This window comes from Aulonocara stuartgranti (assembly GCF_965226115.1).
Source record: "Aulonocara stuartgranti genome assembly, chromosome: 12".
Taxonomy (NCBI): domain Eukaryota; kingdom Metazoa; phylum Chordata; class Actinopteri; order Cichliformes; family Cichlidae; genus Aulonocara; species Aulonocara stuartgranti.
In genome coordinates this window covers 28,492,848-28,508,211 of record NC_138948.1, presented here as the reverse complement: position 1 = coordinate 28,508,211, position 15,364 = coordinate 28,492,848, and the positions used below count along the sequence as shown (strand labels likewise).

The 15,364-nt window shown below is 42.3% G+C and overlaps 1 protein-coding gene across 1 annotated transcript; it reads right to left on the bottom strand.

The window, feature by feature from the left end:
- Positions 1-341: 341 nt before the first annotated feature.
- lrrc75ba (leucine rich repeat containing 75Ba) lies at positions 342-15,341 on the bottom strand. The gene is made up of 4 exons (XM_082555235.1): positions 14,584-15,341; positions 11,700-11,828; positions 10,615-10,727; positions 342-2,695 (listed from the first exon to the last, which is right to left on the bottom strand). The coding sequence occupies exons 1-4, from the start codon at positions 14,863-14,865 to the stop codon at positions 2,098-2,100; spliced, it is 1,122 nt and encodes a 373-aa protein (XP_082411361.1). The 5' UTR covers positions 14,866-15,341; the 3' UTR covers positions 342-2,097.
- Between the last annotated feature and the right edge of the window lie 23 nt (positions 15,342-15,364).

Below are 15,364 nucleotides of genomic sequence, written 5' to 3'. Positions count from 1 at the left end.
TGGCAGCAGGAACAAAAGGTTGCCAGGAGAGGATCATGGGTAGGGCCTCATGCGATGACCACCCTGCTTTTCCCTGGCAAACAGTGGCAGTTCAGGCATTTCACTGACAGCTCACAGCAGCGCAGATGATCTGCTGGCTGGGAAACAAGCACGACATTCCAATAACAAATCCCAAACAGCACGGGCTGAGCTGATTTCTTTGATTGCCCTATTTGCAGACTAATCTGCATAAATAAATAAATCTTCCTTTTGGGGGTCAGGTGCAGGCTCTTCTGGTGACCCAGATGTTCCAGCTGTTCGGTGTGTACTTTGACTGTTAAAATAAAACCCGACATCTGCTCTTAGTTTGAATTGGTTCATTTATTGGCAGTCAGTGTTGGGCATGAGACAGATACACAAAGGCTACAACAAGGAAGAGTTTGACATTGACACATGAAAACAAACTACAAACCAGGTGGACAGCCTTCTCCATCACTCCCAGTAAACATTCGACATGGAAAGAGGTGTCCGCTCTGACTGTGAACTACATTCACTGATCTATTTTCTGTTTTATTGCGTCGTCCCATCGGCCGCTTCCCTTTTTGCTCTATTGTTCAAGCTAACAGCGGGTCGCAGGGCTCAGTTTCATAGTCGTTATTGTAACTACTGAGTTGGACAAGTGACAAAACACCGAAACAATAACACAAATCATTACAGCAACAATCGGACAAATTACGGATACACACATATAACACACAGCAAACATTTATTATATATCTAGTGATGATTTTTTAATGATTGCTTCAACAATCAGGAGCCGTCATTTCCCCGTCTGCAGGTATACTTTCAGCTCTCTGCTTCACTGCTTATAATCGATGTACACAGAGGCTATGCTATGGTGAAACTGAAATATATAAAAAAAAAATCAAACTGCCTTAAAGTGCATCGCAGTGTTTCGGTCAGTCTAACTTAAACATCATGTGCTACTACAAGCAGACTAGAACCAACAGATAACAGTCATGGCTGCGTCTGATTAGAAAACACAGGACCACTAAAGTACAGCATCAATAAATGGGAACGACAACATATCTGTAGAGACACACAGCAGTAGGAAAGGGCAGCTTGGACACTGCTCTGACTTAGTGGCCCGCATGAACAGCTGGCTGTGGTGTCACAAATGCACTGAAACACACAGTGGGGATGAGCACAACATCTCAATAATCACACAGAGAAGGGAATAAGAGCATTCGGGCGAGTACAAAAGCAATCAGTGACCGCTATCCATTGTTTGGTCCTACCTGTTGTCTTCTAAGATTGCTTTGTTCACCGAAAAGTGCACAAAAATAGCCTGTGGAAACACAACAGAGCCATGTTTTGTGTCCTCATTTACAACTACACAAGGGTGTGCGTGGGTATTCACAAGTGGACATTTGGAAAGGGGGGGAAAACGCAAAAAGTCGACCTAGCAGTTTTGCCGGGCGTCACGTGATGGGTCGTCGGCTGTATAGTCTGTTGAACTTGTGTCATAGCTTTTGTTGAGAGATTAACAGAGAACACACAATGTGGAGCTAGGCCCTGCCTGCCAGAGATAGACTCAGTCCTGGTAGAGAAACCCGGAGGGACCCACTGTTTCCAAACTGGCTCGAGTTCCTCTTCAGCTACCGCCGGGATGCTGCTCCTCCATCTGAGCAACTGATCTCAAACCTCCTCAAGATTGGCTTCTCAGCTGCCACTGTCACAGAGAGAAAGAGAGACAGAGAGAAAGAGAGACAGCAAGCGAGAAAGAGAGAGAGCACTGGTTTGTTAATCCTTCCGGCCCCCCCTCCAATGAAACCGCACCTCGTTCCCAAGAGCACCATCCACCAACACGGTAAGTCATGGCCGCTGCGGCTGTCGCTTCATTGTCACTATCTTGTGTGGGTTAACTCAGAGATGGTTAGGAATAGCTTGGTAGCTGTGTTGGGACAAGAAGTTCACAATGTGGGCACTGGTCTCCCTCATGTCTTGAGGGGTAACTGGGCTCGTGGTGTGAGGGCAAGAAGGCGAAGGAAGTAGCGGAGTGCTGTGGGACGACGTTTCAACCACAGTTGAAAGAACCTCGGAGACAAAATGACCCCATCACCTCTCACAGTAGTGAAGGGTAAAGTCTTTGGAGAGCTGCTTCTCCCCTAACCCCCAGGGCTCCAGCTCAAATTTGTCCCCCACATCATCCTCATCATCTTCATCTTCCTCCTCGTCCTCCTCATAGTGGCTGGGCTCTTCAATGGATGTCTCCAGGTGGTAGGAGTAGGGCTGACCCTCGGTGTACTCGTAGATCGTCGGCAGGCTGCTCTTTAGGCTGCAGCGCCGGCGCAATGCGACTAGCAGAGGCTGAGGCATGGTGAAAATGTCCATGTTGTTCCCTAGGTCGATCCAGGCCAGGCTGGCGAATTTCTTGGGGTCTTTGAGCATTTCGGTGAGGTCTTTGAGTATAGCCAGAGTGAGGCGGTTGCCATTGAGGGCTAAGGTGCTGAGTTTGGGCAGCGAGGCGAGGAAAGGCAAGAGAAACCTCAAATTTTCGTCAACAAGTTCGGTGAAGCTGATGTCTACAGCCACCACACTGTCTCTGTTGTTTTGGAGGTAGAAGGCGACTTGACGGACGTCCCGGGTCGAGAGGGGAATACCAGACAAGTCGACGGAGTCGCTGGACATTTTTTTCTGTAGGGTTGTCTTGAGACTGTTGGGAATATGAAGAGAAGAGAGTGGTATTACTTAGATGTCTCTTGCACATACACAGACAGAAATTGCTTTTGGCTGGAGGATGAAATGATCTTTGAATGATTCCCCGATTGATGAAAAAAACAAAGCAGTAGTTTTATGCTGTGTTTCCTGAGCTGTATAAAGGAGGGGGGTAACTGGTCCAGCTTGAGCGGAAGGCTGGTACAGAGACTCCAGCATGGGGATTTGCTAGTGTAAACAGAAGAGTCAAAACATCCGAGCGAACCAGCAGCTTGAGCTTAAAGCTATGTGGGCCAGAAGCACGGGGCTCCTTATAGTGCAAGGTCACAACCGTTTCCCCCTGCAGAGATAAATTATGAAGTGCTTTGGAGGAACTAATCTGAATAAATCTGGCCATTTCAGTTATGGGGAGGCTAAAGAAAGACATGACTTTGCCTCTTTTCTTTTGTTGGTCAGCGACGTGCCACCTGATAACAGATTTTGGTGCAATTGAGCAAAGGAGTATGGAATCACACAAAACGTCCCCAGTTTGCTACACATAACAGAATCTTCTCATGAGCCGTGGCTGACATGTTGTGTATGAATGTCTGTAACACATCATGATTAGGCCACAAAACATATGCCGCAGGAATGCAGCAATGAATAATGCGTCATTAATTCACACTGCTCGCCATTAATAAATTATCACGTCAGAATGACTATTCATGCAAATAGCTAACACTTAATAAATTACAAGCTAAATATGATCTCACCCATTAAGTAACCTGTATCATAATAACTGTGATTCTATTACAGAAAAGTGCTTTTTTGTTTGTTTGTTGTAGACAGCAGCTTTTGACAAGCCTCTTTGAGAGGGAAGAACATGCAATGTGAGTTTGAAGTAGCCAAAAACATTTAGCAGGTGATGAATAATGTCACAGATAAACGATCATGAGCTCATAAAGGAAAACTTGATATCAATCTTGTTTTTGGCTTCTGACTGTGGCTTGTCAGCATTACTCAGTACTGTATCTGTGGATCAGTGGTTCATGCAGCAACATGTAGATGTACACCTGCCAGCCAGGTTTCTCAAAGCACCTTATGTATGAGGACTTTCATAAAGGTCGACTGAGCGCAGTGGAAAACTGCAGTGAGTTTGGTGGCATAGAAATGAGTGCATTAACTCTGATACTGACAGACATTAATTGTTGGCAGATTGGTTTAATTTGCTCACATGAACATACACTGATCTGACTACAGTGACTTTACAACACCTGCTATAAACAAGGCAGACAAACATTGTTTAAGCTCAGCAGATGCTTTAACAGGATTATAGCATGTTTGAAAAGTTCAGTCCCTCTGCCTGATTTTTCTGTCTTTAAAGGGGATTTCTGAGTTGAAATTCAATCAGGGAAGCTTTAAATGATTACTTTTCTGCCCAGGATTTCTATCTGTTTCAGTGCATACTCGGTATAACCCCTGGAATATCTTCGAAATCCTTTCAGGACATTGCATAATGAAAGCACGATTTGAAGCTGAATCTAAATATAGGCGATATTATGATCCCTTTCTGCAGCTAGCATTCGTGCCGAAAACATTTCTGAATTACTTGCACGCTCCTTTGCCCCTTTGTTTGCAGTCCCTTACATTTACAAGCGCCCGACTCCTCACTCACCTCCTCACCCCAGCCCTAGAGGAGGCAGTGTGTTTAACTTGAGCTGTTACTGAAGTGGCCTCCAAGCTGATTTGGTGTCAGAGTGAATTAAAGCATTCCCAGCGCCCTTGCGACTTACTGTGACATGCACCTGTCACTTGTTATGCACCCAAGTGGGGTTTTTTTGTGGTGCTGAAAATGGATGTGCCCTCAGCAGCATGCACAGCTCCTTTTTTTTTTAAAAGCAGGTGATGGGCTGATGATCAAATAACTCGTGAAAACCCCCCCAAAATCTGCAGATATCACCAGGATTTAAAAAGAAGTTTTAATCAGGTGCAGAGGACAAGAAATATGCCAAGCATGCTGCACTTCTATCAGACTCTTGTGAGCCAGAGTTCTTTCTCTCTCTTCTGTCTCTCGCATCCTTTTTTACATGACAGAAACCTCATTTTAACCAGAGGCACAAAGGTCCTAATGGCCGTGGCAGAGGCTTCGCTCCAGGTGTGAATAGGTTTTGATCACGCAGCTCCTTCCTTTTCAGACAGGCTTTTGAGCCCAGTCTGCACAAAAAAAGTATGTCTGAGGCATACACACTGGAAGCTTCTTACATCCTGCGTCAAGATCTGATACCACAAAACATGAGCGCTACTGATAACTTTGAGTAGATGGTTTTTCTTGTGAATTTTACATCCAAGAACATGAATATCAGGGCTCAGTTTAAATTAAGAAACAGTGCAGAGGTATGATGCTGGATATCTGTGGCTAAGTAGATGCCCAAAGAAATAATAATTATACACTGAATCCAGTAAGGACTTACAGTAATGACATCAGCCTTTAATAACAATGCATATTTACAAACAAGCAACCTAATAAACACCCTTTACATAGTTAAGAAATCAATTAATTTTACATTGTGGTGCCATATATTAAGTATTCCCACCAAGAGTGCACCGCTTGTCTCTACGTGTGGCTCATCAGTCTCCAAGTGTCAGCGATTTAATCCAACGAGGCCGCGTTCTAATTCAGTAAGCACAAATCAAATCGCTGTTGGGATTTAATAAAGTAAATATTCATTCTAAAGCTTGCTGAGTAGAAGTGAGATTGTATATATATTTTTTTTTAAATTAAGAAACAGTTTTTTCTAAACATGCAGTTCAGTTTCCTCCTCATCTCCCCTCTGGGCTGTTATTGCATTACTCACGCCATTTTGTCTTTTTTGTCGAGTCATTTACGTTCAAACTTTTCTCTATTATTCATCTCAGTCCTCTGGTGGGTAAAGCCCATCTGCACGAGATGAGCAGTCTCGTCACACCTGCTCCCTGATGTCACGTATATTTTCCACTGCACGCTCATCATAAAGACGTACAGATGAGGTCGGCGTGCACTACAGATAGAAATCACACGCACATAATCCCTCTCAGCACTGCATTGTCCTTCATGCTGCAGGGTATTCAACCTCACACTTCACAATCCGTATCGCTAAAGGCAGTTCCCTCCCATGCACCAATCAGCCGCAACATTAAAGCCACTGACAGGGAAAGTGGATAACTCTGAATAGCTTGTTGCAGTGTAATGGACTGCTGTAAAATGCTGGATCCTGGCGTTTATGTGGACATTATTTTGACATATACTGCCTACCTAACATCCCTATAGACTTGGCTGACACCCGTCCATACAAGCCCCAAGCAAGTACTTGAGGGAACTTGTGGTGCTTTTGAGGATCCTTTAATGACCATACAACACAGATTAAGCCTAAAAACTATATGATAGTTCAGGTTATTCTGTTTCTGAGTGTTAGGTGAGAAAACAAAAGCAAATTATTAAGTCACGTAAAGCTTATGGGAAAGAAAAACACTTCTGTAAAAGTCAAAAAAGAGAAAAGGTCACAAAAAGTGTCTGCAAATTTTATACTGACATGAATTTAGCCTTAAGGTGAGAGCACTTCAGTAGCGTATCTGGGTCACTGCATCCATCAAGCCCATTTTTTTTTCATTGCACTTGGAAAAAAAAACCAAGGAAAGTTTTCTAGCCAATCCTAAATAAACTAATTAGATTAGATTGAGATTAATGGGATTACTGAGTTTCAGATATTAATTCAGTGTGGCATTTCAGTCACACAAGTGTGTACAGTACTTAGAGGACTGCGTGTGCCGCACTAATGCTAGATAATGAAGGGATGAACAGTCCCGTGGCATTAAAAAGGACTGAGCTGTTTCTGTTTCCTCTGAGTGGAGAGAAACCCCACAGAAATGGATTTGTTGCTTTTTTTAAAAATTTTATTTCTTGCACAGAGGAGCCAGGCTGTCTGCAGCTGAACAAAGATGGAAGAGAAAGGGAATATAAATCCACTCTAAATTTGTATTTGTGACACACTTTCTTTGGTTTATTTGCTCTGTAAATGTAGACCAATAAAACCTTATTTGACAAAGGATAGACTTGGAATTTCTACAAAAATGCTCTTATGGTTGTGTGATAGTTATAAAGTTACAGCCAAGAACACAAGCAGCGGCCTAGCTGCACCTCTGAAGTTCACTTTTTTAAAAACAAAATATGATGTTTTTGTTTAATTATTGACAAAAAACACGGTTCTAATGTTTTATTACACTCAAAGTTGATAGACTGTTTATAAAAGATGGACATAGTAATAAGTTTGTCTCCTACTGGTTTCTGTTGCCTTAGGTTTAGCACTCGACTTCGGACAAGAGAGTGATATTGTAGTGTGAATGTGTGTGTGAATGGGTGAATGACTGAATGTAGTGTGAAGCGCTTTGGGGTCCTTAGGGACTAGAAAAGCGCTATACAAATGCAGGCCATTTAGAGCTGCCAGCTTAAGCCACAGACTGTATATGAAAGATGGACATAGCTACTGTGAAAAAGCCGAGGGTTTTCGCCTACGTCATCTGTGTGTTTAAAATCAGATGTAAGCAAGCGGCAGATTTGAATGAGAAGCCAAGAGACACTGGATAGTTACAGTATAGGCTAGCAACTTAATAATCACACATATCCTGCTTTAACCTTCTTTTTGACTCTAATGTGGAACATGATTTACATGATGAACATTAGATTATAATTATAATCAAGAAGACTTATAACTAGTAAGAACCAGGGAGTCAAAAGGTAATTTTTCCTTAGACATCTCTACAGCTGCACTAAAAAAAATCAGTTGTTGAATGAACACAATTTAATCATGGCACCTTTTTCCACGTGACTTAACCAAGTACAATAACCCATTTTTGACCATGTCAAACCAACACATTTGGCATTTGGTGGTTTAATGTAATCAGATTACGTTGGATCAACGTAGTATACTTGGAATTACTTGAAGTGATTTAAATAAGTATGTAGAGTGAAATTTGTTTTAATTTATTCTACACAAGTTAAAAACTTTAGGAAAACACAATGAAATCTTGTTGTTTGAACAACTACTTTGTTAATCAAGGCAATTACTGCTAGTCTTGCTTAATGAACCAATATGGGGGTTGATGATTTCATAGAGACAAACAACCATTTGCTCTTACATTCATGGGTAACTTAGAATCACCAATTAACCTAACTCTAATAACACACTGCAAACCAGCCAGATGTGGATTTGAACCCAGGCCCTTCTTGCTGTGAGGCAACAGCACTAACCATCACGCCACAAAACTGTCAAGCCAGGCTTAACAAAACTAGGAAAGCTATGATTACAAGGCTTGATACAGAATTCTCCGTACGTTTTTGTCCTTGACAGGTTAAACCACAATAAATAGCGATAGCACATACATGGTGTGGGTATAGTTGTCTGGCTCTTAAAACTCCAGCGATTTTCCTGCAGTTTGAGATCTAATGTGATCTTGTGATCAACTAACAACTAACCACTCTTACTAGATTATCATGTCATCTCAACAAGAACAAATTAAGTCCTACCTCAAAGCACACTGTGCGCTGTCAATCTTACGTGCTGCACAATAATGTTTAATATTTAGTATTTACTGTTATATTCCCATATGTCATCGTGATGTTGTTTATTCTTTTGCTCTCGTTTTCTTCTGCTTGTTTTCTTTTTTCATTCTCAACAGGTGAAATTAATAAAAAAAAACAAAAACAAAAAAAGAACAAATTAAGTTGCTGAATTTCATGCAGATGCTACATGATTTAATTACGTTCACCATAGAAACATGAAATTATTTAGTACATGTAACAACCATCCAATTTCTTTTTTTTTGAGTGTGGACTTCTTTTAGTAACAAGAGGAGTCGCCTCCTGCTGACCTTTAGAAAGAATGCAGGTTTAGCCAATGTTTTTGTATTGGCTAAACCTTGGCTAAATTCGTTTTTGAGGGGGTGGTGGGGTTGGTTCTTTTTACAGTTTATAGCCAACGATGACTAGTCGGCTTGGATAGCATGGCACATATAATTGACTGTATCTGTACTCAATGAACTGGACAAACCAAATTCGACTCTCTTGTGTGACTGAAACTCGACGATACAGCACCCAGTTGTCACTCAAAGCTGCCATTCCCTAAAAGCACTACTTTCTTCTTCTGGCCACAACAATAATGTAATAATATATATTTTCTGTACCTACAAGGCAAGTAATTACAACACAAGCACAAAATTATGCCACACAGTATAATACATACTTTAGTTACTGTAAAAAAAATATTCACAAGCTTTAAGTTATATAAGAAATCTTCACCTTTTAGTTTTCAACAAAAGCAAAATAGCTACTAACGTTTTGTAGATATGTGACTGTTTCCGGTCACAAAGGCCTAGAGACTGGATTGTGACAATTTAGCAACCACTAGTAATGAGGGGAAAAATATTTATTCCCTGACCTGCTGGTGAGTGGTGCCTGACAGTTGATGGGAAATTGATTGGATACATGAAGGGTTTTGGTACATGACCATCTTTACAACCGATCTTATCCAGCGACAGCCAGCAACCAGTTGCAATTTACTTGGGGAATACACATGTTTTCCTATTTACTTTACATCTCAGAGGAAAAAATGAATTATATGGTTTGATTTTTGTGAACTTCACAGATGCTAGCAGATGTCCTAAATATATCTAACAAAGTCAATCTTTGTGCCTAATTTTAGTAGTTATTCCAGGCTAAGCTAATTGCTAAGCTAAACTGCTAGCAGAGTTCCCAAGAGGCAATGCAAGTTACTCTAAATGACCTTATAAATATTTGAATCAGAAATAAAATGACGAGTTAAGCTCTTAACTGGAAAAAGTAGGCTATCTCCAAAAACTTAAGTTTGGGAGGTGAACTTCCTTTTCACAGTCAGCAGCAGACTGGACCTGTCTCATCTCTGTCTAGCCTTGACAGGTATTTGTTCATGAACACAACAGCAGGCGAAGCTGTCAGAGCTCACAACACCTGCTGTATTAATATTCTGTTTTAGGGTGGATTTCTTGTTTTAATGATTCATGTTGTTCCTGCTGTCTCAGCCAGTGTCACACCGTCTCACTGCAGGTTTATGAAGCCAACAACAAGACTAAGTGAAAAAGAGCTATCGGAATTTAGCGACTGTATGATTCCACACATTTTCAGAGAAGCTGTCAGTTTCAGTAAAGTCGTGTTTTTTTCCTCTTCCGAGCTGAAATAAATGTCCGTGAGGACAACAAAGCCCTGCCTGTGCAGCTAAACAGTGAAATGTCTGATCTACATAAGCTTTTCTTCCAGTTTTTGCGTGTCACCTCTGAATGACTCGCAATAAACCCGTCTGATCTCGCTGAGCTCACATCGTCTCGTTTTCAGCCCTCAGATTGTTTTCATCTCTTTAAAATTAATCCATTATTTGCAGTGTGTAGTCAGATGTAGAATAAGCAATTACACGAGAAACAATTATGATAGGCTTTTTCTGTTCATGAATAGGATTACCAAGTAACACCTAGACACAAAAAATTTTGTTTGTGTTATTTGTGTGCAACCTAATTCTCTATTCATCATTTGCACATCAAAAGCAATGCACTTTTTCATGAAAATAGCTACAATTACATTTTAGCACAACCCTCCCAGCTTTTTTTGGCATACAGATGACACGTTTGCTGCCACTTTTGAAGAGCGAAACGCCAGTAGCGATGCAAATCCACCGCACGGTCCTCTCAGATATGATTGACAGCTGTGGTTATTCTTAACGTTTCTATCAGGTCAGCCCATGGCCAGCTCCGTCGTATTTCAGTGTCAGGTACAAAGATGAAAATCTCTACTGCTCGACATGGAGCCGAGCCCTGTTCTCTGTTGTGTGTGCGGCGGCTGACTTATTACAGACTGAATGTCTGGACAGAAGGGCTTACCAGGCCTGGGATTTCCGTCTGGACATGCTCTGCCTCAACCACTTTGAGTGTGGGGTCAGGTGATAGATCAGCTGTCTGCAAATCTTATCAGAAGACTTTATGGTGTCTGCATCCTGTAGACGAGGACAGAAAGAGTGCTGATAAAGGAACACAGAGCATGAGAGTAATAGTACTAAGGCAGCAGCTTTTTCTGCCCGTGGAAGTAAAAGAGAAAAACAGTTCTTTGCAGCTCTTATACCTCTCAAGGTTTTAAATCCTGCCAAGTTTCCTCGATTCTTTTTTTTTTTTTACACTCATCAACCTGTAGCTCCACCATATTTCACCTGAACAGAAATATTAATGGTTTATTATTATTCTTGAAGCCTTGAGCTACTCCTGAACAAAACACAATTTAACTGACTTGCTGGAGCAAGAAAATCTAATCACATGCAGCATGCACTGGGAAGCAAAACACAGGAAGTAGTAAGCAGAGGTGAGATACAGCAGCTACTGATAAACCCAGATAATTTCAATGTATTAATCATGCTGTGGCTCCTGGTGACCACTGCCTACATAATAATAATAATAATAATAATAATAATAATAATAATAATAATAATCATCATCATCATCATCATCATAATAATAATAAAAATAAAAATAATAATAATGATTCAGTTTTCATCTTTGATTTTTCAGACAGGCTGAATTACACATTCCCATCTGTACATAAAATTCAACCTTATTCTGTTTCAAGGTGCTATTTTGATTTATTCAATCTTGCTGGCACTGTCAGGTCACTCCAGCTTTATGAGTTTCAGGTATGAAAAATTTAACAAACTGCATTAAGCGGTTTTCCAGGATTCTTACTGAGCAGCTATTTCTAGCTCCTCGAGAGTAACATGTGTCGGCGGAATTTCTTTCGAGCATCTGTCTGTAGGAATGTCAATAACATCCTCGGATGAGATTTTCTTAAGAAGACAGCGATTCACAAACGGAATTCATAAGGGAAATGTTCTTAGGAGAAAGCTTTCCTTTGCAGAGTGCTAACACCAAGCTTGTCAGGGAAACACAAAAACACACAGAAAAAAGGAAAGAAACCTGACCTTCTTAGGACACTGCATCTCTCGAGCCAGACTGAGCAGCAGCTCGTGTGAGATGGGATCCACTAGATTGAGGAAGGCAGCGTTTTTGTACAAGATGTCGTTGAGCGATGTGCCTTCTAAACCCAGATCCTACCAGAGAAGACAAGATAACAAAAAAGAATCACAAACCCAGCAAGATGCAGTTGCAGAAATACACAATTAGGGGTCTAAGAATGTTGATTTAGTCCGACAAACAGGTCCCTACTGTGTCAAGGGCATCGTGACTCCTAATGGAAAGATAAAAGAAGCGTTTTGTTTTAAATATTCATTAAAGAAGACAGGCTGCGTTTTCATCTACAGTAGCAAAGTGAAATGTAAGTGGGGGGGAGTCACTGGGGAGAGGCTGTGTTTGGACATATCACCCCTCGGTGGCACTTATCCACAGGGCATATCTTGACATACCATAGTGCTTACTGTTTGCAGAAAGCAACCCATGCCTGACTCTCTCTGACCTCATGTTTAATACCTCAGATCAAACCTCTGATTTCTACATGCTCTACTTTCATTGGTTGTTTAAAACTTGGGGAAAAAACAACTCAACCCAATAACTTTCAAATGCATTTAATATCTCAGTGCACATGCATCTATTTTTCCTCATTTATAATTCTCTTCTTGCCGTGGCACTTCAATATGTTAGAGTTTGAATACATTTCATTTGTGCTGCACGTAAATACATCTGCAAAGAGGTCAGAACTGACAGCTGTCACGGCAGCTTGCACGCAGTTATGATGAATCCGAGAGGATCTGCGGTGAAAAAAAGAAATCAAACCAACTAAAAAGAGGAGATGTCAGATGACCTTTCGAGAGTGATGAGACAAGCAGCAGTCAGCGGTGCTGCTGTGCGCGCTGAACCATACCAACTCGCCTTCATCCACATGTCCATCCTCAAGGTCCTAATGAGCCAATCTATGATGGCGAGCACTTGTGCAGCCCATGCAAGTTTAATGAGAAAAGAAAGCCTTTGAGACACTACATACGGTACGCACACACCTGCGCGCATGCACACACATTCAGACACATCCGCTTTTTTTCCTTCCTTAAACACAATCTGCATTGATTGTAAAAGACAGTTGGAGTGGGAGGCTTGCAGCTCCACATTCCTGGCAGTCCTTTTAACAAGGGTGGCAGTAAACACAGACTGAACCCAAAGCATGGGAGAAGCTGCTTTTGCTCTTCTAAGAAAGACTTCTAAGAAAGAGAAGGTGTAAAAATATCTCCCTTCAGTGTTCATGCCTGATCAACTGTCACGTGCGAGTGTGAAACCAAGCCTGGATCCGTCCTCATATCTGCAACGAAGCTCAGATCTCTTTCCTATCTGCGGCAGAGCTCGCTGTTACACACCAATTAAATCTGCAGCTAATTCTGAGAACAGAATCTCGTCAATATCTGCTGCAAACTCTGCAAGAAAAAAAAAAGATAAAGTGAGGATCATTTAATAAAAGTAGAGCTCATTTAGGGGAAAGTGAGCCTCCCGTCCCCTGTGATGTGGCTGTCATGGAGCCTGGCCAGGCCAGTTTATCTCCTTGGCTTGATTAAGGAGGTTCCACTCTCTCCTGTGTCAAGGCTTCAGAGTAATTAACACCGGACAGCTAAAAGACAGAGGAAAGCCCTAAGGGCAAGCAAACAAATGAGATCACTTAGGATATTGCTGTATCTTTGATGTGTCCACATATCCTTTCATGCGTGTTTTACACATTTGCCAAAGCAGGCGAGAAGAGGCTTTAAAGAAGCCCTTTGATTAAGATCCTGTATGGTGGAGTGTAGGACATTTGAGGTCATGTGTAGAAAACTCGTCCTACTTAATTTTGCAAAAACTACATCAAATCATCGCACTGAGTGTGTTCTTAGCTTGATGATGATGCATTTTAGAGGTAATTGATTTAGTTTCCTCAATTCATTTTAAAATGACAAAAATACCAAATCTTCACATGACTATAGGCACACACACACTAGAATATTTACAAAAATAAATAAATAAGGAAAGCAATGACAGTGGCCTAGATTTTCATTTCTTTAGGTAAGAGTTAATAAAACCTTTTGAAGTGGAATAATATTTTGTATTGGTGAACACAAGACTTCAGGGCTCTCATTGTTGCTGCTGGAGCACAGGCCATTACAGTGAGAGAGAGAGACATTAAGAGTGGGGAGTGATGGAGGTGCTAGGTCGCTCTAATGGGCACATTAGAACAGCCTAAGGAAAAGGTGAAACTCTGGCTTTAGAAGAGAAGGGAAACAAGGACAAATGCAGACAGGGATGGAGATTTATTTGTGCTCTGCATTTCAGGAAATATCCAGAACCATCAGGAGAAAATCAAATTTGAGGTAATGCGATGACACAGTGTGGAGTTTGAACATTTCCTCATTTGGTGGGTAGGTAATCCTATCAAATCTAATGTCAACACTGAGCACGTTTAGCCACAGTGAGAGAGAGTGGTGAGTCACGTGCTGTGTCTGCCAATGAAACACTGTGTCACAGGTACAGTGCTCTGCCAGTGGCCTACTTTCCATAAAAAACAAATGCTTCAGGAGGAAGTGGCCAAAGGAGTGAGCCCACACACGCGTGTAGTAACCGCAAAGGGAAATGAACGAATAATGTGGGCTTAGGTCAGAGGTCAGAGGCCGTTACAGAAAATGCTGGAGAACACTACAGTGCACCTGTGCCACCGCTACATTTTGGATATGCATGCAAAAGACTCATTCACGCACGTACACAGTCCCTCACCGCTCTCTGTGAGATGGGAAAACAATGCATGCCCGCATCAACACCACAGCAGGCTTTAGGGCAGCGCTGCTGTTGGCAAACAACGTCCGACTTCACCATGCCCTGTGCAGGTTTCTTCCTTACCTTCCTCAGTAATTTGAGCACGTCGGTCGCCTGGTCTATCCTGCGGTCACGGAGCAGCTTCTGGATCTCTTTGATCCACGCCACTCTCCTCATGTACGGGCTGTGGTTAGTCCTTCGCAGCATTCCAGGCAGTTTGTCTGATTTGAGCATCAGCGCAAACAGAAAGTCCCCGCCGCCCCGACCTCCCCTCTCGCTCTCTCCGGCGCTGTTCAGGAGCTTGCGTCGCCTTTTGGAGAAATTCTCGTTGTCCAAGCTGCTCTGCCTGCTCAGTCTGGAGCCCATGGTGTTGTTGTTGTTTGTTGGCTTGTTTCTTTCTCTTTTTTTTGACACAGTCAGACAGCACCACTACCAAAAGGACAATCCCATGACGAGCTCCAGTTGCCCGTTTCCAGCAGATGCTCCTAAGTGGATGGTAGAGAAAAAAAAACAAAAAACAACAGCGTCGTGTTGTCTGGCTCTGCGACTGGCTGTCAGATGGCTGGGGATCCGGTACAGAGCCACATAATATCCTAGAACGCTCTAAACGATCATCGTTGCCTCGTGCACCCGTCACGCGTTAGTATATCTCGCTTTGTTTTTCTCCTCCGTCGCCGCCACTGTGCGCTACGTGCGCCAGGCTCAGATGATGATGATGATGCTCCGGCTGCTTCATCCTCCGGTCGTGTCTGCTTTTACGCTGCTGTTTAGATTTGTGCAACGTGGAGAGTCCGACCAATCGCAGCATCTGGTGCCTGCTGCGCGTCTCTCCTCCCAGCCATAAACCCCCCTCAGCCCTCTCCCT

What these genes read in the sequence shown, in the direction of transcription:
- lrrc75ba (XM_082555235.1), bottom strand. Translation starts at nt 14,865, where the DNA reads ATGGGCTCCAGACTGAGCAGGCAGAGCAGCTTGGACAACGAGAATTTC. An exon ending in TGCTCAAATTACTGAGGAAG is followed by an intron (nt 11,829 to 14,583) that starts GTAAGGAAGAAA and finishes CTTCTCTGGTAG; the next exon opens with GATCTGGGTTTAGAAGGCAC. An exon ending in AGACGGAAATCCCAGGCCTG is followed by an intron (nt 2,696 to 10,614) that starts GTAAGCCCTTCT and finishes TATTCCCAACAG; the next exon opens with TCTCAAGACAACCCTACAGA.